This window comes from Ranitomeya variabilis, chromosome 2 (assembly GCF_051348905.1).
Source record: "Ranitomeya variabilis isolate aRanVar5 chromosome 2, aRanVar5.hap1, whole genome shotgun sequence".
Taxonomy (NCBI): Eukaryota; Metazoa; Chordata; class Amphibia; order Anura; family Dendrobatidae; genus Ranitomeya; species Ranitomeya variabilis.
The window spans coordinates 992,046,669-992,067,993 of NC_135233.1; the positions used below are offsets into that span (position 1 = coordinate 992,046,669).

The following is a 21,325-nucleotide window of genomic DNA, read 5'->3' on the forward strand; positions in this document are numbered from 1 at the left end:
AAAAAAAATGGTGTTGTAAAAATGAGAAATTGCTGGTCAAATTTTAACCCTTATAACTCCCTAACAAAAAAAAATGTTGGTTCCAAAATTGTGCTGATGTAAAGTAGACATGTGGGAAATGTTACTTATTAAGTATTTTGTGTGACATATCTCTGTTATTTAATTGCATAAAAATTCAAAGTTGGAAAATTGCGAAATGTTCAAAATTTTCGCCAAATTTACATTTTTTTCACAAATAAACGCAGGTAATATCAAAGAAATTTTACCACTATCATGAAGTACAATATGTCACAAGAAAACAATGTCAGAATCACTGGGATCCGTTGAAGCGTTCCAGAGTTATAACCTCATAAAGGGACAGTGGTCAGAATTGTAAAAATTGGCCCGGCCCATAACGTGCAAACCACCCTTGGGGGTGAAGGGGTTAATGGGGAGACTGAAGAGAGTCGCTAACAGACAGCTCTGCCTATCTCCTGGAGAGCAAAATTTTAAAAGTCCAGACCCTTATCTTCCTCGACAACTTTAATGTGCATGAAGATCTTAACAGAAGTCTGTCACCAGGTTTTTGCTACCTAATCTGATTCCAGGGATGTGTCACTTAGGCTACTTTCACACATCAGGTTTTTTGCATCAGGCACAATCCGAAGAATTTTCAAAAAAAGGGATCCATTTTTTTCAGATAGAGTTGTATTAGCGCTGGATTGTGCCTGATGTCCCAACGTTTCATCCGTTTTTTTGCCAGTCCGGCGGCCGGAGAAAACGTCCAGAGGAACTTTTTTTGTTGCGGCGTAAAACCTGAGGGCGCCGGAATTGGCTTTTCTGACAATGGACGCCTATGGGAGCCGGATGTGCCACATGACGATAATCGGCACCGGAGTCCGGCCTCCAAACTGCGCATGCCCTGTTCTCTCTCTCTTTTTACAATTGATCCTGCCTATGCAGCATCAATAGTAAAAAGATATAATGTAAAAAATAATAAACAAAAATAAAAAATCGTGATATTCTCACCTTCCGGCGTTCCCCCGCAGCCTTCCCGCTCTTCGCAATGCTTGCGATACTCCCGGTCCCAGTAACGCATAGTGGCAATGACCCCAGATGACGTGCGGTCAATCAGTGCTGTGGGCGGGGTTATACAGAGCTAGCGCACATAGATCTGGTAGATCTGCTGGGTTATACAGAGCTAGCGCACATAGATCTGGTAGATCTGCAGATAAACATTGATTTTATCAAAAATGCAGAAACCAGTAAAGTAAGTGACACATCGTTGAAATCAGGGTCTCTTCCCCTACATTATGCTGCTCTCAGATGGGCTAGCAAAAATCTGGGGACAGATTCCCTTTAAAAAGCTCAGCTTTACTCTTTGAGCCTCTAGATTTTTGCAGCCCTTCCCCTTGGACAGAATACATCGTACATGTAATCAGAGAGGGCTTTTGCATTCTCATTTACTGTTTTACACCGGATGGATTTTTTTATGTTGAGTAGGTTCCTGGACAGAGAGCCTTAAATCGGGAAAACTGCGGCTGCAGACTGCTGTAATGATAGAATGATTTATGTTCCCCATATCAGATCCATCACCATGTTTTATGTGTCCACATATACCACTGTGAATACTCCAACTTTAACTGCTGTTGTTCTGCCTTCCTCCACGTAGGATGCTGTGTGGATTCCGACATACGGCTAAACCTTCATCCACATCCCAGTAAACAGACTGTGTTGATGCTTAAGTCTTATTTATTAGGGTGATGATAACATAAACTATAACGTTGAACAACAATGGTGGATAGTATTCATAGTAGATGATCGAATAGTGAATGATGTTGATGTACAAAGTGGATGTTCAGTGAATAATCATAGTGGATGACTGGTGAAAAACTGTAAAGAATAACAGCATATCAGTATATGCACATACAGGGTGCAATCACATAAATAACTGGGACATTACAGCAAGAATTATACAGAGTGCATTGCACAGTAATTCTACAGCACTGCCCTATTCTATAAAAAGATGCCTCTATCTACATGCAGAGTAAACATTAACCTAACTGCAAGCTGCCGAGCACAATCTGCCTAACTATATCAGACTATAGGAGCTGCATAAGGCTCAAATACTAACACAAACATAAGATGCATTTAACCCTTTATAAACGTACCGAGATCCGTTAGGACAGGGGTAGGAAAGTAAGTGAGACAGGAGCACGTGTGTCTCTCTTCAGATCTGAGGAAAAATGGCTACTGAAGCTAGTCTTACACAAGAAGAATGAGGGCGAAACTCACCCAGAAGACATTGCTCTTCTGAGGGAAAAGTTGGTAAACAACATGAAAAGTAGGCAACTGATGACCTCCAGTGGCCACAACTTGAATAACATGATAATTAACTTTCTGCACATTAAGATGGGCAGAACACTCCCCGCTTGGCGTCAACAGATGCCACAATTAGGTTCCTTTGGGGAAAATAATAATACAAGCTCGGTAACGGGCCTGAGGAACAGTTTGTTCTCCCCAAGCTTGCACACTCTGACCTCTACTTTCCGCACCTTCCCATCTTTGCTGGGAAGGGTCTTGATGACTAGACCGAGTGGCCACTCGTTCCGATGTGACTGACTGTCTTTGACGAGTACAACATCGCCAGATTGAATATTTGGGCGGTCTTTCTGCCACTTTGTCCTGGTTTGCAGAGTGGAGAGATACTGTTTCCTCCATCTATCCCAGAAGACGTTGGACACGCTTTGTACTTGCCTCCATTGTCGTCTGTAGAGGTCTTTGTCATTGAATTCTCCGAGTGGAGCTTTCGGGACACAGGTTTTCTGTGTGAGTAACATTGCAGGAGTAAGGATGGATGGATCTCCAGAATCACTAGAAAGTGCTGTCAGTGGCCTGGCATTCATGATGGCCGAGACCTCTGCCAAGAACATGGATAAACTCTCTTGTGTAAGTCTGGTGTTAGCTTGCAAGAAGATAGAGTCTAGTATTTTGCATACTATCCCTATCATCCTTTCCCACGCACCTCCCATGTGCGAAGAGTGTGGTAGATTGAAAGTCCAGGTACACCCTTGCTCGCCTAGATACCTTTCCACATAAGCGATGTCCAGATTGGAAGGGATTTGGAGTTCTCTTGCCGCTCCGACGAAATTCGTACCTCGGTCAGAACGAATATGCTTCACAGGGCCTCTGATTGCGATGAAGCGTCGAAGTGCGTTTATAAAACTTGATGTGTCCATTGATTCGATTACTTCGATATGAACGGCTCTGATGGACAGACACGTGAATAGAACTGCCCAACACTTTGCTTCTGTAAGTATTTTTCTAGTCTGTCGTGTAGCCACAGACCAAGGACCGAATACATCTAGTCCAACGTTGGTGAAGGGGGGTTCAGTACTAAGTCTGTCGGGTGGAAGATTGGCCATCTTCGGATTTTGGAATGTGTCCCGGAGTTTGCGACACGTAACACAGTCGAAGATGAGTTTGCTCACTCTTCTCTTTGCTCCAACTATCCATAGTCCAGCCGCCCGTAGGTTTCCTTCAGTGAACAAACGGCCTTGGTGTCTCACTAAGACATGATGATGTTGAATCAGCAGGGTTGTTATGTGATGACGTCCAGGAATTATCACTGGGTGCTTCTCTGAAAGTTCTACCTCAGCTTCTTGAAGACGGCCACCGACTCTCAGCAGCCCATCTTGGTCGACAATCGGATCGAGCTTCCTCAGCCCACTGACTTCAGGAATGGGTTGTCCCTTGTTGAGATTGTCTACTTCTCTGCCATAGGTTTCTCTTTGTACGACACGAAGTATTATAACCTTGGCTCTTTCCAGGTCGGGAGCAGTAAACGCAAGCCTGCAGTAATGCCAACCTTTGCAAGGTCTCTGGCTATCAGGTAGTGCTGACTTGTAGGACTGGGTTACATGAAATAGACAAGCTATAGCTCGAACAAGTGACTTCCAGGTGGAGAACCTGCTGAACCGGTGAGATTCGAGGTGGCAGCTTGAAATCTCTGTATGTAGAGCAGACACTTGAGGTCGGATCTCTTCATCTGTGTCTGGAACCACTAGTTCGAAAGTTTCAGGCCTGCTGATATGGGGCATCGAACGGTACAAAGAGGTAGGACCTGTGAACCATGTAGTATCCTTCAGATAACTGGGTGCAACGGATCTAGTCGCGTGGTCCGCAGGATTGTGGTGAGTAGGTACGTAGTGCCACTGATTAGGGGCGGTGGATCTTCTTATCCGAAGTACCCGGTTGCGGACGTAGACGTAGAAGCGTCGTGTCTCGTTACAGATGTACCCCAGTACCACCTTGCTATCGGTGTAGAACTCTGCATCCTTGATCTTCAGACTCATCGCATCCGAGATCAGTTCGGCCAACTCAACTGCAAGGACAGCAGCACAGAGTTCCAGTCTGGGTATCGTGTGTTCACAAAGTGGCGCCAATTTCGTCCGGCTCATAACGAACCCGATATGGCATTGTCCGCTTAAGTCTATGGTTTTGAGGTATGCTACTGCTGCAATCGCTTTGACTGACGCATCACAGAAAATACAAAGTCTTTGCGTTTTGACCTCTGTGGATGGCACAGGAGCATACGGTCGTTTCACACGAAGGTTGGTCAGGGCTTCAAGAGAATTCCTCCACTCTGCCCACAGGTCAGCCTTTTCTGCTGGAAGTGGATCATCCCAATCAGTAGTGTCTTGGGTGAAGTCCCTGAGCATCAGCTTTCCTTGGATGGTTACTGGAGCTACGAACCCCAAGGGGTCGTATAAACTATTCACGAAGGAAAGAACTCCTCTGCGCGTGAAGGTTTTCTCATCCTTGCTGATCTGAAAGGTGAAGGTATCTGTCTTCAGGTCCCACAGCAATCCAAGGCTCCGCTGCATGGGAAGGGGGTCGATGCTGAGGTCTAAATCCTTTAGATTGCTGGAATAGTCTTCAGAGGGAAAGGCTTCCATCAACTCTCGGCTGTTGGAGGAAATCTTGTGTAACCTTAGGGAGATGAATCTGCTGAAGACCAATTCCCTGTTGTTGGGTAGGCGTCTCCTCTGAGGTCGAAATGGTAGAGGTGCGACCCAACTATTCGACGTATCCTTGACTATTTGTTCATCCATGATGTCCAAGAACATCCTCTCTTCTATAGACATCGCTACCTTGTTGTCTTCCTTCGTCCTGTGGAAGACTGTACATCCTATGTGGTCTTGTTCACCTTCACAGGCGTGGTCTTCGTTGATAGGAACTGAGAAAGGGCAAGGTAGGGGAGTGCTGCTCGGTAGTTCCTTTACCAGCAGACTATTGTGACACGGCTGGAAGAGAGATGGACGACCATTTTCTAGTGTGCTGGTAAGCATACTGTTGACTGAGACCAACTTGTGTGCTCCTCCTAGACAGACATCTCCTACAATGACCCATCCAAGGTCTTGCCTCTGAGCGTATGGAGCATTCCGGGAGCCGTTGATATATTATCTAGTCTTGTGGACTCATAGTATATCTCTTCCCAGAAGTAAAGCTATTGGGGCTTCTGGTTCCAACTCAGGTATCAGGTGGGCTATACGCTTCAGGTGGGGGTGATACGTTGCCACCTCTGGTGAAGGTATCTCAGACCTGTTGTCAGGAATCTGGTTGCACTCCAGGATGGTCGGTAGTGACAGGCAGGTCTGGCCATCTATGGACTCCACTTTGTATCCGGTTGCTTTCCTCCCCGCCGTCTCGACGGTACCTGAACATGTCCTAAGGGAGTAGGGAGAACCGGGGCCTACAATGTTGAAGTTGTCAAAGAAGATGGACCTGGCTAAAGACCTATTACTTTGGTCATCCAGGATTGCATACAGTGCCTAAAAGTAGTATTCAACCCCCTGCAGATTTAGCAGGTTTAATAAGATGCAAATAAGTTAGAGCCTTCAAACTTCAAACAAGAGCAGGAGCATGATGCATAAATCTTACAAACCAAAAAGTTTTGTTGCTCAGTTAAATTTTTATAAATTTTAACCATAAAAGTGTGGGTCAATTATTATTCAACCCCTAGGTTTAATATTTTGTGGAATAACCTTTGTTTGCAATTACAGCTATAATCGTCTTTTATAAGACCTGATCAGGCCGGCACAGGTCTCTGGAGTTATCTTGGCCCACTGTTCCATGCAGATCTTCTCCAAGTTATCTAGGTTCTTTGGGTGTCTCATGGTCTCATGTGGACTTTAATCTTGAGCTCCTTCCACAAGTTTTCGATTGGGTTAAGGTCAGGAGACTGACTAGGCCACTGCAACACCTTGATTTTTTGCCTCTTGAACCAGGCCTTGGTTTTCTTGGCTGTGTGCTTTGGGTCGTTGTCTTGTTGGAAGATGAAATGACGACCCATCTTAAGATCCTTGATGGAGGAGCGGAGGTTCTTGGCCAAAATCTCCAGGTAGGCCGTGCTATCCATCTTCCCATGGATGCGGACCAGATGGCCAGGCCCCTTGGCTGAGAAACAGCCCCACAGCATGATGCTGCCACCACCATGCTTGACTGTAGGGATGGTATTCTTGGGGTCGTATGCAGTGCCATCCAGTCTCCAAACATCACGTGTGTGGTTGGCACCAAAGATCTCAATCTTGGTCTCATCAGACCAGAGAACCTTGAACCAGTCAGTCTCAGAGTCCTCCAAGTGATCATGAGCAAACTGTAGATGAGCCTTGACAAGACGCTTTGAAAGTAAAGGTACCTTACGGGCTCGTCTGGAACGGAGACCATTGCGGTGGAGTACGTTACTTATGGTTTTGACTGAAACCAATGTCCCCACTGCCATGAGATCTTCCCGGAGCTCCTTCCTTGTTGTCCTTGGGTTAGCCTTGACTCTTCGGACAAGCCTGGCCTCGGCACGGGAGGAAACTTTCAAAGGCTGTCCAGGCCGTGGAAGGCTAACAGTAGTTCCATAAGCCTTCCACTTCCGGATGATGCTCCCAACAGTGGAGACAGGTAGGCCCAACTCCTTGGAAAGGGTTTTGTACCCCTTGCCAGCCTTGTGACCCTCCACGATCTTGTCTCTGATGGCCTTGGAATGCTCCTTTGTCTTTCCCATGTTGACCATGTTTGAGTGCTGTTCACAAGTTTGGGGAGGGTCTTAAATAGTCAGAAAAGGCTGGAAAAAGAGATAATTAATCCAAACATGTGAAGCTCATTGTTCTTTGTGCCTAAACTACTTCTTAATACTTTAGGGGAACCAAACAGAATTCTGGTGGGTTGAGGGGTTGAATAATAAATGACCCTCTGAAAAGACTTTTCCCAATTTAAAAAAAAAAAATAAACAAAGAAATAACATTCTTTTTTGCTGCAGTGCATTTCACACTTCCAGGCTGATCTACAGTCCAAATGTCACAATGCCAAGTTAATTCCAAATGTGTAAACCTGCTAAATCTGCAGGGGGTTGAATACTACTTGTAGGCACTGTATATCTTGAGCGCTTTGTCTCTGTGTCCTGCTGGATAGACTCGGACAAGGCAGATTTTTGAACAGGATCTTCCTCCTGTGAGTCCCTTACAGATCTCCGTACATTGAGAGATGACCGCAGGGGTGTCTTCGTCGGTGTTCTTCTGCTTCTCATTGTGCTCCTCTACCTGTGACAACACTCCTGGAGGTGGTCCAGGGTGAAGGCTGTATTGTGATCCGTGCTGCTGCATTCTGCACATTTCACGCTAGCTCCACAGTTCCTGGCGAAGTGAGAGGTTGTAGCACAGCATTTGAAGCAGATGTTGTTTTCCTTGAGGAAACCTTTGCGATCCTCTAAAGTCTTCTCCCTGAAGGCTCTGCACTTTAGTAGAGGATGTGGTTTCCTGTGTAGAGGACACTGCTTACTGACATCCTGAGGTTTGCTCTCTTCCGTAGGGGGCTTAGTTGTCTTGTGAGGAGGACCTGTGGAATCAATATTAGTTTTATGGACTGCCACGGGTGTCTTACTGGGTTTGACACCAGGGGTAGTGGAACATGACAGAGTGAAATCAAAACTAGGGTCATTTCTGATCTTGGCTTGCTGGGTGACAAACTCAACAAATACAGTAAAAGGAGGGAATGGTACATTATGAATTTGTTTATACCATGAACCATGTATAATCCACCTTTCTTGAAGATTGTAAAGGCCCCGTCACACATAGCGACGCTGCAGCGATACAGACAACGACGTCGATCGCTGCAGCGTTGCTGTTTAGTCGCTGTGTGGTCGCTGGAGAGCTGTCACACAGACCGCTCTCCAGCGACCAACGATGCTGAGGTCCCCGGGTAACCAGGGTAAACATCGGGTTGCTAAGCGCAGGGCCGCGCTTAGTAACCCGATGTTTACCCTGGTTACCAGTGTAAAATGTAAAATAACAAACACTACATACTCACCTTCGCGTCCCCCGGCGTCCGCTTCCTGCACTGACTGAGCGCCGGCCCTAACAGCAGAGCGGTGACGTCACCGCTGTGCTGTACTTTCACTTTACGGCCGGCAGTCAGTCAGTGCGGGAAGCAGACGGCAAGGGACCTGACGGACACCGGAATGTGAGTATGTAGTGTTTGGTTTTTTTTTACATTTATGATGGTAACCAGGGTAAACATCGGGTTACTAAGCGCGGCCCTGCGCTTAGTAACCCGATGTTTACCCTGGTTACCAGTGAAGACATCGCTGAATCCGTGTCACACACACCAATTCAGCGATGTCAGCGGGACCTCAACGATCAAAAAAAGGTCCAGGCCATTCCGACACGACGAGCGATCTCACAGCAGGGGCCGGGTCGCTGGTACGTGTCAAACATAGCGAGATCGCTACTGAGGTCGCTGTTGCGTCACAAAACTAGTGACTCAGCAGCGATCTCGCTAGCGATCTCGCTATGTGAGACGGGACCTTAAGGAAGTTTTTGTACTATTGGATTGACAACCCTAGCAGTGTCTAAGAATGCCAATCCTGGCAAGTGACCTTCCTTCTGGGCGACCTATAACTCTATCAATAAATCACTCAATTCTCTAAGCCTTTGATAACCTTTGGGCCCTATCTTAGGGAAATCATCAATTCTTTTGAATAAAGCATTCTCTATTACTTCTATGGACCCATAGCATTCGTCAAGTCTTTCCCACACTTTACGTAGACCTATGTGTGGGTATTCTATGTTAATGTCTCTTAGTCTTTTAGCATGCTCGACCGATTCAGTTCCAAGCCACTTTACCAGGAGATCTAACTCCTCACTACTAGAAAGGTCCAGTCCCTGGATGGCGTTCTGGAACGAAGCTCGCCATGACCTATAGTTTTCAGCTTTGTCAGTGAACTTTACCAGTCCTTTTGCTACCAGTTCTCGGCGGGCAAAGAACTTTACCAAGTCTACGGTGACTTGATCAGTGTTGGTACGAGCTGGTATGTTATAGTCATGTCTAGTGTGTGGTGTATCACCATACCTGTGAGACGCTCTTGGCTTTGGACAGTCTGCATAGTACCTTTCTGGTGAAGATGTCTCTTTAAGGTGAGGTGGGAGCTGTACCTTCTTCTCAGTGGAACGGTAGCTGTAGTCGACTCCTCTGTGCTGGATGTCTTCTTGTTTGTAGTAGCGAAGTTCGGGGTTGGATCGATGATAATCGGCGTAGGCTGATCGATGTAGTCTGTCGAGGGTGTTGTCCATGCTGGAGTGTCGATGGACGTACTCTGCAACGCGCTGAGCTGGATCTTGCTGCTCTAGATCTGTTCCAAGAACGTTGCTGCGTCCCTCATAATCAGGATCCTTCATGGCTTCCAAGTACTCTGCCTTAGCTATTGCAGCTGCTGCCTCTTTGTCTGCCATAAGTCTTTCTAGAGACACTTGCAGGCGCGCACTTTCTGCCTCTTGCTCTGCCCGCAAACGTGCGGTTTCGGCTTGCAGGCGTGCAGTTTGTTCTGCCTGCAAACGTGCATTTTCTGCTTCATGCTCTGCTTGTCTCAGCTTTAGATGCATTTCTTTCTCGGCGAAGGAGGACCTCGCTTTGGCTGCTTCAGCTTCAGCACAAGCGACAGCAGCCAGCTCTGCTAATGATGACCTGCTAGAGCTTGCTCGTGACCTCGTCTTGAGTGAGGATGTGCTGTTTCGAGACCTTGTGCGCTTAGCTGCGTGCTGCTGAGTGTTTTGGCGGGAAACTGAGTCTATGTGCGGTGAGCTTCCGCGTGGCGGGAATGATGTAGCTCTTCTTGGCGGGCTGCAGTATAGTTCTGCGGCTGTATGGCGGCTGCTGTGATACCCGAATGCGGAGCAGTGAGGGTGTTAGCGGTTCCGTACAGTCTGATCAACTACAGCCTGCGACCGGCTATCAGTTTCACTGAAGGCAGCTAATCTGTTCTTCCTTTACAATCACCGCCTGCGACTGGCGGTCTCGTTTTTCACTGTTCTGCCTTCCTCCACGTAGGATGCTGTGTGGATTCCGACATACAGCTAAACCTTCATCCACATCCCAGTAAACAGACTGTGTTGATGCTTAAGTCTTATTTATTAGGGTGATGATAACATAAACTATAACGTTGAACAACAATGGTGGATAGTATTCATAGTAGATGATCGAATAGTGAATGATGTTGATGTACAAAGTGGATGTTCAGTGAATAATCATAGTGGATGACTGGTGAAAAACTGTAAAGAATAACAGCATATCAGTATATGCACATACAGGGTGCAATCACGTAAATAACTGGGACATTACAGCAAGAATTATACAGAGTGCATTGCACAGTAATTCTACAGCACTGCCCTATTCTATACAAAGATGCCTCTATCTACATGCAGAGTAAACATTAACCTAACTGCAAGCTGCCGAGCACAATCTGCCTAACTATATCAGACTATAGGAGCTGCATAAGGCTCAAATACTAACACAAACATAAGATGCATTTAACCCTTTATAAACGTACCGAGATCCGTTAGGACAGGGGTAGGAAAGTAAGTGAGACAGGAGCACGTGTGTCTCTCTTCAGACCTGAGGAAAAATGGCTACTGAAGCTTGTCTTACACAAGAAGAATGAGGGCGGAACTCACCCAGAAGACATTGCTCTTCTGAGGGAAAAGTTGGTAAACAACATGAAAAGTAGGCAACTGATGACCTACAGTGGCCACAACTTGAATAACATGATAATTAACTTTCTGCACATTAAGATGGGCAGAACAGCTGTCACTTTCACCTCGTTACCCTCTTCAGTCCCCTGGATAAAAGCTGCAATGCTAGCATTTTTGTGAAACCATAATCTGTGATCTCATCTCATATTATCAGCTTTCAGGTCTTTTCTCCCTTTGATCTGCAGTCGTATTTTGGCCATATCATAATTTGCAAATACAGATTTATCCTTTGGTTGCTGTTAGGTGGGCCCAGTTGTACAACCCCTGGCAAAAATTATGGAATCACGGCCTTGGAGGATGTTCATTGAGTTGTTTAATTTTGTAGAAAAAAAGCAGATCGCAGACATGGCACAAAACTAAAGTCATTTCAAATGGCAACTTTCTGGCTTTAAGAATCACTAAAAGAAATCAAGAACAAAAAATGTGGTAGTCAGTAATGGTTACTTTTTTAACCAAGCATAGGGAAAAAACTATGGAATAACTAAATTCTGAGGAACAAATTATGGAATCACTCTGTAAATTTTCATACCCAAAAATAACACCTGCATCAAATTAGATCTGCTCGTTAGTCTGCATCTAAAAAGGAGTGATCACACCTTGGAGAGCTGTTGCACCAAGTGGACTGACATGAATCATGGCTCCTCATGGCTCCAACACAAGAGATGTCAATTGAAACAAAGGAGAGGATTATCAAACTCTCAAAAAAGGGTAAATCATCACGCAATGTTGCAAAAGATGTTGGTTGTTCACAGTCAGCTGTGTCTAAAATCTGGACCAAACACAAACAACATGGGAAGGTTGTTAAAGGCAAACATACTGGTAGACCAAGGAAGACATCAAAGCATCAAGATCGGAAACTTAAAGCAATATGTCTCCAAAACAGGAAATGCACAACAAAACAAATGAGGAACGAATGGGAGGAAACTGGAGACAATGTCTGTGACCGAACTGTAAGAAACCGCCTAAAGGAAATGGGATTTACATACAGAAAAGCTAAACGAAAGCCATCATTAACACCTAAACAGAAAAAAACAAGGTTACAATGGGCTAAGGAAAAGCAATCATGGACTGTGGATGACTGGATGAAAGTCATATTCAGTGATGAATCGCGATCTGCATTGGGCAAGGTGATGATGCTGGAACTTTTGTTTGGTGCCGTTCCAATGATATTTAGAAAGATGACTGCCTGAAGAGAACATGCAAATTTCCACAGTCATTGAAGATATGGGGCTGCATGTCAGGTAAAGGCACTGGCCGGCGCCCGCTCCATACTCCCCGCAGTCACGGCTCACACAGGGTTAATGCCAGCGGTAATGGACCGCGATATGCCGTGGGTAACTCACTCCGTTACCGCCGCTATTAACCCTGTGTGACCAAGTTTTTACTATTTAGGCTGCCTATGCAGCCTCAATAGTAAAAACATCTGTTAAAAATAATTTAAAAAAAATAATAAATCATTATATACTCACCTTACGCCGCCTGCGCGAGAAGGACCTGCCGTGACGTCACGGTCATGTGACCGCGACGTCATCACACCCTCGAACCGGAAGCTGCCGCCTGAACTGAACACAGGCGACAGAACTACAAGGGTACCCTCGGAAGGTGAGTATATGTTTATTTTTTATTTTTTAACCTGTGACATACATGGCTGGGCAATATACTATGTGGCTCTTTGCTGTATACTACGTCACTGGCCAATATACTACGTCACTTGGCAATATACTACGTAACTGGGCAATATACTACGTAACTGGGCAATATACTACGTGGCTGTGAAATATACTATGTAACTGGGCAATATACTACGTAACTGGGCACTATACTACGTAACTCGGCAATATACTATGTAACTGGGTAATATACTACGTAACTGGGTAATATACTATATATATATACTACGTGGCTCTGTGCTGTATACTACGTAACTGGGCAATATACTACGTCACTGGGCAATATACTACGTAACTGGGCAATATACTACGTAACTGGGCAATATACTACGTAACTGGGCAATATACTACGTGGCTGTGAAATATACTACGTAACTGGGCAATATACTACGTAACTGGGCACTATACTACGTAACTCGGCAATATACTACGTAACTCGGCAATATACTACGTAACTGGGTAATATACTATATATATATACTACGTGGCTCTGTGCTGTATACTATACTATGTATACTACGTAACTGGGCAATATACTACGTCACTGGGCAATATACTACGTGGACATGCATATTCTAGAATACCCGATGCGTTAGAATCGGGCCACCATCTAGTCTTCAATAAATGCACAAGTTTATGTTGATATTTTGGACACTTTTCTCATCAATTGAAAGGATGTTTGGGGATGATGAAATCATTTTTCAAGATGATAATGCATCCTGCCATAGAGCAAAAATTATGAAAACATTCCTTGAAAAAAGACACATAGGGTCAATGTCATGGCCTGCAAATAGCCCGGATCTCAATCCAATTGAAAATCTTTGGTGGAAGTTGAAGAAAATGGTCCATGACAAGGCTCCAACCTGCAAAGCTGATCTGGCATTGATGATGAAGAGGCATCATCTGGCATTGATTGATGAAGAGGACTGTTTGACACTCATTAAAGGGACTCTGTCACCTGAATTTGGAGGGAATAATTTTCGGTCATATGGGTGGGGTTTTCGGGTGTTTGTTTCACCCTTTCCTTACCCGCTGGCTGCATGCTGGCTGCAATATTGGATTGAAGTTCATTCTCTGTCCTCCGTAGTACACGCCTGCACATGGCAATCTTGCCTTACGCAGGCGTGTACTATGGAGGACAGAGAATGAACTTCAATCCAATATTGCAGCCAGCATGCAGCCAGCGGGTAAGGAAAGGGTGAATCAAACACCCGAAAACCCCGCCCCTATGGCTGAAAATTGTTCCCTCCAAATTCAGGTGACAGAGTCCCTTTAAGTCCATGCCTCAGAGACTGCAAGCTGTTATAAAAGCCAGAGGTGGTGAAACAAAATACTAGTGATGTGTTGGAGTGTTTTTTGTTTGTTTGTTATTCATGATTCCATAATTTTTTTCCTCAGAATTGAGTGATTCCATAATTTTTCCCCTATGCTTGGTTAAAAAAAGTAACCATTACTGAACACCACATTTTTTGTTCTTGATTTCTTTTAGTGTTTCTTAAAGCCAGAAAGTTGCTCTTTGAAATGACTTTAGTTTTGTGCCATGTCTGTGATCTGCTTTTTTCTACAAAATTAAACAACTGAATGAACATCCTCCAAGGCTGGTGATTCCATAATTTTTGCCAGGGCTTGTAGAAGTTGCTTGGGTCTCCCTCCTGACCCCATCACCTATGACAAAACCTTTTTTACAATTCTGTTTACATCACAAGTACGGACACATGAGTGTATCAGACATAAATAATGCAGCCATATGCTAAAAATATAAATATTTATATATTTATATATAAATATATGTTCACAATAATCCCTCATAAAGCAGATATAGGAATAATACTGACATATACGATACATATAAATAATGCCTTCATCTAGTGTATACACATATCACTGGCATTTACTATAGAATGCTGCCACATACTGTGCACATAAATAATTGCTCCAATATACTGCACACACAATTACTTGTAGTATATACAAACAGATAGTGCACTGCACACAGAAATAATGTTACGATATTCACACACAGATAATGTCGTCACATACTTTATACCAAAAATAGCGCCACCATATTGATACTAGTAAATAACACCGTCATATAATACACACTCACATAACATTATACGTATCTCACCATACTCACAATTGGATGTGGATGGGAGGAAAACAGTCATCATCCTGCAGGCTCCAGCCGGCTACGTAGACATACCTGAGAGGTGGAAGGGAAGTCTCTCATACTTAAAACCACTGCTTTCATGTTGCCTGTGCGGTATTTTCATGTGCATTAGAGGCAGCACACAGACATGATGCCATTGGTGTGACCCCTATAGCTAAATTACTGATTTGGTAGAGTAACTCACATATTCATGGCCGCATAAAATAATGATTCTCTCTAGACAGAAGGACTGGTGAGTCGGTGACCGCTTTTCCTTCCTCATTCTTCTTTTCGAAGGCCCATGAGGTGAGGGATGAAACAGTCGGTTTAGTCCCCCATTCCTGCATGGACCTCAAAGCAATTGACTTGAATGTCTCTATCAAATTAAAGCTGCACTCTGTAGCGCTATAGCATGCAAACATGAAATGTATGAAATCTGAATAGCATTTCTGCTCTAGAAAAAAAGTTAAAAGGAAGACACTTAGTGCAAGAATTGGCCAGTTTATGTGCTAAGCATCTTCATTTTAACTTTTTTTTCTAGAGCAGTAATGCAATTCCAATTTCATGTATTTCAAGTTTGCATGCTATAGCGCTACAGAGTGCAGCTTTAATTTGGTAGTTACATGTGGAAGTGGCTCTCTTAGCTTGCACCTGTTCACACCCGTTTTTCTGTTTGGAAGTGACGGTCAGTCTTTTATTATTTGACTGTCTCTATGGCATGTATGCCCATGTAGCCTTTAGTAGGCCTCATGCACAAGGCCATATTAGGGATCCTTATAGTTTTACGTGTACAATGGGCTCATGCTATATCTTCAGCGATTTATCCAGGGAATCAAGGGAAAAATACAGTGCCTTATAGTGCACAATACAGCAACTTGCGTAGCGACTCACGATCGTCTGTGCCGTAATCCTTGAGGATTAGTTTTGATGATCTTCAAGATAGATCTGTACTGGTGATGAGTGAACGTGCTTGGATAGGGTATTATCCGATCATGCTCGGCCGCTAACCAAGTATCTCCGGCGTGCTTGAAAAATATGTTCTAGTCCCCGCAGCTGCATGTCTCATGGCTGTTAGACCGCACACGCAGGGATTGTCAAACAAGGAGTCATTCTCCACATGTGTTGCGGCTGTCTAGCAGCCAGGAGACATGCACATATTATTCGAGTACGCCCGAGACTCTCGGTTAGCACCCGAGCATGGTCAGATAACACCCTATCCGAGCACATTCACTCATCGCTAATCTGTTCTCTTATTTGGGGACACCAGCTGTCAAAAATCACGTACCATGTTTCCCAATAAGAAGGGCTATAAGATATTATCTTAGGTCTACATGAAGGAAGTCATTCCACATCTCGAATAAATGTAACTCCTAACAGATTCACCATTATCCTGTGCTAACATCGGCCGACATATAATCCAGCCAGACACCACCCACACACTGAGGCTCGGCTACAGTGCGCCTTGTACCTCACTGCTTTAGTAACAGTCATTTCTTACCCATCCAACAATATCGCCTCATCCTCATCATTCAGGTGCATTTAAAATGTTTCTTGATGATATATTTTTAATTTTCTTTTATCTTTCTTACGCTCTTTTGCATATTTTGCACAGTCTGATTTAGGCGATTTTATAAAATATAATGAGAAGTTAATTTCGTAGCACTAAATATGAATGACTATGCATTTCTTTCATTTCTTTAATTCTTATTTCAGGTAAAAACAGTCTTAATGGAGGGAGCTGCCGTGAAACACCGGAGATCGCTCATACCCCCCATAATATTTGAGGTAATCATTTCATCTAGCTCAGGGTTTCTCAATGTTTCTATGTGCGGTATTTCTATTCTCCAATCTAAAAGTCGGAGCGCCATCATCGGTCTTTCTGCTGCTATTACACAATTCCCCATAGCAGAGACACTGCCCCTATTACATCGTTTACAGGCAATAATGCTCCTCCGGTCATTAATAGATACATTTTACCAAAGTCATTTTCTTTTTCAATTAAGAACATGCGAAGAAGAGATACTGTACCTACTGCAAAAACAACTGTACTGTAATTTCAGCCTAAAAGCCACGAGAATTGTAAATGCCGTATGCCGTATTGGATAAGAATGTGCACAAACTGGAACCTGTCATCAGACCAAGAGAAGTTAGAGGGAATCTGTCAGCAGGTTTTGCTATGTAATCAGAGAGCAGAGTTCTTTGTACACTGTGAACTGTTGGAAAGTTGCCAACCAGTGCGGGGGGCGGAGCTACACGGATTAGTTTGACTGCCGTGCACGTGAGACCTAGTCAGGCAGTGATACTTTCCTGCAGATAAAACATTGATTGTATTGAAACTATTGCACACAGCTTAATAAGTGACGTATCCCTGGAATCAGGCTCTCTTGCTCTATATTATGCTGCTCTTAGATTAAATAATGAAAACCTGCTGACAAGATTCCCTTTAAGCAGAATGAGATACTGATATATAGAATATATACCAATGTATACTTTCTAATGGAGCTCAAAGGTGGACATGTATGTTAACCCCTTAACATCCAATGACGGATATATCTGACATTGGACGCCTCCCCCTGTTTGATGTGGGCTCATCGATGATCAGCTGTCATTTGCCCCTAACAGCTGCGGGTGGAATCATGATTCACCTGTGGCTGTTAACATATTAAATTCTGCTGTCAGTCTCTGACAGGCGGCATTTAACATGCACGCGCCACAATTGTGTCACTAATCCTGCCCATCGACGCCCGTGTCACATGACCGCGGGTCACCGATGGGTTGGCATGACAACCCGGGGTCTACAGGAGACAAAGAAAAAAAAAAATAATGAAAACCAGCTCACCTGCTAGGCATGTGTTGTGGGGAAGCCCGGATAACGTGCAGTCATCACGTGGAGCAATAGGGCAAAACAGGAGAAAAATCCAGCTTCCAAAGATAATCAAATTTATTGAAGATAAAATGCAAAGTCCAAAAACATGGTTCACAGGAGAATGTGTAGCAGCAGGCTTCGCGTTTCGAACAGTATGTTCTTTTTCAAAGCTTGTGGTTGTCAATGCCAAATCGCTATGAGTGCCGCACAGCGGTAGGCGCTCATAGCAAGTGAGCATTTCTGCTACACACAGCAGGGCTGCAGCACAAGCGATCAGATGATCGCAACTTCTAGTCTTCCATGGACACTATTGAAGGAAGTAAAAAGTTTAAAAAAAATGTTTTTAAAAATGTGCCCCATTCAAAATAAAACAATTAAAAAAAAGTAAAAAATACACATACACATATCTGTTATCGCCGTGTTCAGAATCACCCGATCAATCAATATATAAAAAGAATTAAACCGATTGGTAAATGGCGTAACAAGAAAAAAAATCAAAACACCAGAATTACGTTTTTTGGTCGCTGCAACATTGTAATAAATACAATAACAGGCAATCAAAGCATTGTATCTACACCAAATGACATCAATAAAAACATCAGATTGGTGAAAAAAATAAGCCCTCATCCATCTCCAGATCCCGAAAAATAGAGGCGCTACGGGTCTCTGAAAATGGCAACTCTTAAAAAAAAAAAACTTTAGAATTTTTTTTCACCCCTTAAATAAAAAAGAACCTAGACATGTTTGGTGTCTATGAACTCGTAATGGCCTGGAGAATCACAATTGCAGTTTTAGCATTTAGAGAACATGGTGAAAAAAAAACAACTATTGTGGAATTGCACTTTTTTTGCAATTTCACCGCACTTTGATTTTTTTTCTTGTTTTCCAGTAAATTATATGGTAAAATCAATGGTGCCATGCAAAAGCACAACTCGTCCCACAAAAAAACAAGCCCTCACATGGTCCTATTGATGGAAAAGTAACACAGTTATGGCACTGGGAAGGAGGGGAGCAAAAAATGGAAACGCAAAAATGAAAATACCCCTAGTCCTTAAGGGGTTAAAAAGGACATGTCACTTGCCATAAAAATACACTCCTGAACATTGCAACCTCAAATTGCAGCACCAATAAGGAAAATTCATAGAGCTATAAAAAGCACAGGATGGATAGATATGTTCACAATATACAATTGTTGAAAAAATGCAAACAAAATTTTCAACCATCTCAATGTATTCAGTATCAAGTATCAGCACCACAAGCAGAGATACACGCACTTACATGCCTTTACTGCTATCAATGAGGTTATCTGAGGAATGTTCTACCTACCTGAATGCACTTGGGCAAATCATCAAGATCTGCTGTTGGCAGCTTTCTTTGCAATTGCCTACCAATGACGTCCCAGATGTACTCCATGGGAGACAAGTCTGGAGACAATGCAGATAATGGTAAAACATTTAGGCCATGCATGCTGCTCACATTAGAACAAGAGACATGCAGGTTAGTGTTGTCGTTTGGAAAAACAGCCCTTAGAAGACTTTTACATTTTCCAGTGAAGGCCTCTTCATGACAATTCCAACATGGCATCCACATCAATATTTGGCTATCATTGTGACCAAGACAAAAGCAGGACTCATTGCTGGAAGATAGACCATCATACCATTTGAGAGAGGTCATGTTAGGTCAATGGAACATCTGTAGCTGGATGTCTGGCTCATAGCCCAATGTCGTGCAAATGCCTTCTGATGGATTGTGTAGACCAGTGGTGCACAACATTTTTTGGTCTAATGGCCGCAATGACGTACTGAACCAATCCAAAGGGCTGCAAAAAATGTAACGGAGTGCTTGCATAAATACATCAACAGAACCACCATCAGTACATTAACCCCTTTCCGACATTGGGCATAATAATACGACAACGTCAGACTCCCTCCCTTTGATGTGGGTTCCGGCGCAGAGCCCACATCTTTCCCAGCATATGCCTGTTAACTTGTTAAATGCCGCTGTCAATCTCTGACAGCGGCATTTAAATCGCGGTTCCAGCAAGCGTGCAAGAAATCCCGTCCATCGGTGACCCCGTCACGTGATCGTGGTCACCGATGGGTTAGCATGACAAGAAGAGGTTGGTGCTCATAGAAGGTGAGCATTTCGGCTACATACAGGCGATCTGATCATCGCCTGTATGTAGCAGAGCCGATCGGACAACTGCAGCTTCTAGTCTCCCATGGAGACTATTGAAGCATGCAAAAAGTTTTTAAAAAACTTTTTAAAAATCTAAAAAAAAAAAAAGTAAAAGTTCAAATCACCCCCTTTCGCCCCATTCAAAATAAAATAAAAAAAATCAAACACACATATTTGGTATCGCCAAGTTCAGAAGCGCCCGATCTATCAAAATAAAAAAAGAATTAACCTGATCGCTAGACGGCGTAATGATCGAAAGAGAGTATATGCAACAAAATGGTATCATTAAAAACATCAGCTCAGTGCGCAAAAAATAAGCCCTCACTAAGTCTTAAATCACAAAAATTGGAGAAGCTACAGGTCTCGGAAAATGGTGCCATTTTAATTTTTTTTTTTTACCAAAGTTTGGATTTTTTTTTCACCAATTAAATTAAAAAACAACCTAGACATGTTTGGTGTCTATGAACTCGTAATGACCTGGAGAATTATAATGGCATGTCAATTTTAGCATTTAGTGAACATGGTTAGAAAAAAAAAAAAAACAACTGTGGAATTTTACTTTTTTTGCAATTTCACCGCATTTGGAATTTTTTTCCCGTTTTCCAGTACACGGTATGTTAAAACCAATGGTGTCGTTCAAAAGTACAGCAAAAACAAGCCCTCACATGGTCATTTTGACTGAAAAAATAAAAAAAAGCTATGGCTCTGGGAAGAAGGGGAGCAAAAAACGAAAACGCAAAAACGGAAAATGGCCCAGGGTTAGGGGGTTAATTCACCACCAGAACCAAGTTTTGCATTTTTGAGGATGATTTTGAGAGATTCTGCTCGGTGCCTGCTCTTAAAAGGAGTAGTGAACATACTTTAACTTACATTGCTTTTTTAGATCAGACACTGAGCAGAATCTCGTCAAATCCTCCTCATAATCTCAAAACTCTAACTTTTGAGGATTTTTAGTTTTAACATAGCCATGAAGCACATTTTGGATTGCTACCTGTGTACAATATTTGAACTATTGTCAGCACATGAATGCAGCGCCAGAACCACCTTCAGTACATGAATACAGCATCAGAAATACCGTCAGTACATGCATGGATGTCTATCCATCTTGTGATTTTTATGATTCCATGACTTATACTTTTTGGGGTTGCAATTTCAGTGTTGTGAGAAGTGTATATTTATTGCTTGTGATCTGTTCTTAGCCATGTAAATTTTTTTTTTACCTGTTGTATATGCCACTGTTCTCCTGAATGTGAAGGTGATTTATTTGGTCCCTGCGTCTCTCCATTCCCAAGATATGGCCCCCTCTTTCCTGTAGGTAAATCTAATCTTTCTAGCCAAGTGGGTGTGGTCTTTGTTTCTCCTATATGGCAGTCTTCTAGCGGACCATGCCCAGTGCCCAGTTGGCTAA

The 21,325-nt window shown here is 43.4% G+C and overlaps 1 protein-coding gene across 2 annotated transcripts in view; it reads left to right on the forward strand.

The window, feature by feature from the left end:
• INPP5D (inositol polyphosphate-5-phosphatase D) overlaps window positions 1-21,325 on the forward strand; it is a 314,393-nt gene that overhangs the window by 225,948 nt on the left and 67,120 nt on the right. For both annotated transcript variants that reach the window (XM_077291050.1, XM_077291049.1), the window contains exon 8: window positions 16,587-16,658. In XM_077291050.1, the coding sequence (XP_077147165.1) occupies window positions 16,587-16,658 (72 nt within the window). The remainder of the gene's footprint in view (window positions 1-16,586; window positions 16,659-21,325) is intronic.